A 2,233-nucleotide genomic window follows, 5' to 3' on the forward strand; every position below is an offset into this window, starting at 1 on the left:
GGTTCTTCGAGGCAAATAAGACCGACGGTTATTTTTGCTGTATTTTACTCTCTTCGTTTCAAAATAAGTGTCTCAACTTTATATTAGCTCTAGTATAAAATTACACTAAGCTTAAGACACTTATTTTAGAATGGAGGAACTAGTTCCTAACTTTGGCGAGGTGAATTTTATCCGAGGGTTTAGTCGAGACGAGAGCCCTCGTGGCGTGGCGACGAATAACATGTTCACTTTGCCCAGTGCCCACCTGCTTCCTTCCCCTCCCCGACCAACTTCCAAAACCGACCAAATAAACCCATCCCTCCTCACTCATCCACCCATCAATCACACGCACACACACATCTTCACAGACCAATCCTCTCGCTCGCCGCGCCACCCCAGCGCACGCACACGCAGCTCAGAGCGCCAATGGCAAGAACCGGCGCCGCCCCGCGTCACCTCGTCCTGGCTGCCCTCGCGCTCTGCGCCGCGTGCGCGTGCGCCCCGGCAGGTGCGCTCCAGCCGTCGACCATCTCCGCCGCGCCCGAGCCGTCACCGTACCCGCTGCTGCAGCCGCGGCACGGCGGCCGGCAGCCCAGCGCCCCCTCGGCGCTCCCGCCGTCGCTCTCGCTCTCCCCGGACATAATGCCGCTGCTCCCGTCCCCGGGCCCGGGAGACGACGCGCTGGCACCGTCCGACGCGGCGGCCACCATCCCGTCCAGCCCGAGCCCGCCCAACCCCGACGCGCTCGAGCCGGACTCCGCGTTCGCGCCGTTCGGCTCCGCCGCGCCCGCCGCCGTCGCCGGGATGCAGTCCTCCGCGCCGCCGCCGGCGTCCCGAGTGTCCTGGGCGGCGCTCCCGGCCGTGGGGCTCGTGGCCGCCATGTGGTTGGCGTAGCGGATAGGACAGGGGATGAGGGACAGCGGCAGCAATCCGCCAGGCCTCAGGCGTGCAGGGAAAGTTGGTCGGTCGGCTGTGCAGGATTCGCATGCGCTCCAACCGAAGATAATTATTACCTTTTGTTCTTCACAATGTTCTTGGTCATCTCTTGTAAATTTCATCCTTAGTTGATAAATTGTTTCTCCGGTGCTACATCATATAGCCTTTTTTCCCTGTATTTTTGTGATTTTTGGTGTGTGGAGATTATTTGAGCCATTCTTGTAATAAGATTAGACTGGATGGGTGGTTAGTTGATGATTATATTGCAATGTCATTTCTTGGGATGGCATATCTTCAAGTTCGAAAATAAAGTTCGAATCACAAGAAAGAAGGGAAGGAAGTGTATGATTCTTTCCTACTCTAGATTGGCTGTTGATTCTTGAGCTAGACGACTAGGAGTGCAGTGCTTGCGGTTGCAGGGCAATCATGCTGTTTCTGATAGTAGCTTTGGATGCACCTATTATTTGCCTTTGATTGGATCTCAAGGAATTATTGATACTAGGAGTACCTGTTAATTATTCCTTCTCTTCTCAGTTCTCATAGCTAGATGCATGACCTGAAAAGGTACATCAACTTCCATACCACTAGCACCTTCGTGAATATAAAAAGATCTGGATTTTTTTCCCTCTCGAAGGTAACACCATAAAGTGCACTACATCTATGGAACTGCAAACCCACAACAGAATTTTCTATTCTCACTCTATCGGTCCTTTAGAATGTGCATCCAGCACAGTTTAGTTTCATCATCTCCAGATGATTATTAGCGTAAAGCCTCTGTTCCTGCCACTTCGCAAAGGAATTAACTTTACAGTCATGACCAAAGTGCAGGGCATGTGATCCCATGGTTTAAAAGATGCTGGTGACAGAAGCTCACCTGTCATGTGAAGGACCATTGACTGCTGTCCCTGGAAGCCAACCATTTTTTCCCTCCTCAAGAAAGTGATTCTTTTTGAAACATAGGCAAAAGATTTTGCCCTGTTGATTAATTAAAAATAAATTACCAAGTTAATTTACAGAAAAACCAGCCGAAACTCATTATAGATAACTCATTCGCCGACTATTTGTAAAATACACGTCAAGAAAGTAATTTTCTTGGGCTGTACTTCTTTGTAAGCTAATATAAAAGTGTTCAGACAGAGTACTATCTCATTTGCTTGGTGAAGCCTTTGTGCATGTTCAGAGTCAAAACGAGCTGAGCACTGTTGTCCGGGCGTACCAAGCACGGTCTGGCAAATGGCACAGAGCAGCGCACGCTTTTTACCGCTTCGATTGTACCCCTGTTTTACTGCCCTAACGACAGTGAGTTCACGTGTTAGTT

The 2,233-nt window shown here is 50.4% G+C and overlaps 1 protein-coding gene across 1 annotated transcript; it reads left to right on the forward strand.

Annotated features, from left to right (window-relative positions):
• The first annotated feature begins 228 nt into the window (after positions 1-228).
• LOC123440878 (classical arabinogalactan protein 25-like) lies at positions 229-1,199 on the forward strand. The gene has a single exon (XM_045117419.1). The coding sequence runs from the start codon at positions 406-408 to the stop codon at positions 871-873; it is 468 nt and encodes a 155-aa protein (XP_044973354.1). The 5' UTR covers positions 229-405; the 3' UTR covers positions 874-1,199.
• The last annotated feature ends 1,034 nt before the right edge of the window (positions 1,200-2,233 follow it).

The sequence above is a fragment of the Hordeum vulgare genome, chromosome 3H (assembly GCF_904849725.1).
Source record: "Hordeum vulgare subsp. vulgare chromosome 3H, MorexV3_pseudomolecules_assembly, whole genome shotgun sequence".
In the NCBI taxonomy this organism is placed as follows: domain Eukaryota; kingdom Viridiplantae; phylum Streptophyta; class Magnoliopsida; order Poales; family Poaceae; genus Hordeum; species Hordeum vulgare.

Excerpts from the sequence above, each read along its gene's own strand:
- LOC123440878 (XM_045117419.1), top strand. The coding sequence starts at position 406 with ATGGCAAGAACCGGCGCCGCCCCGCGTCACCTCGTCCTGGCTGCCCTC.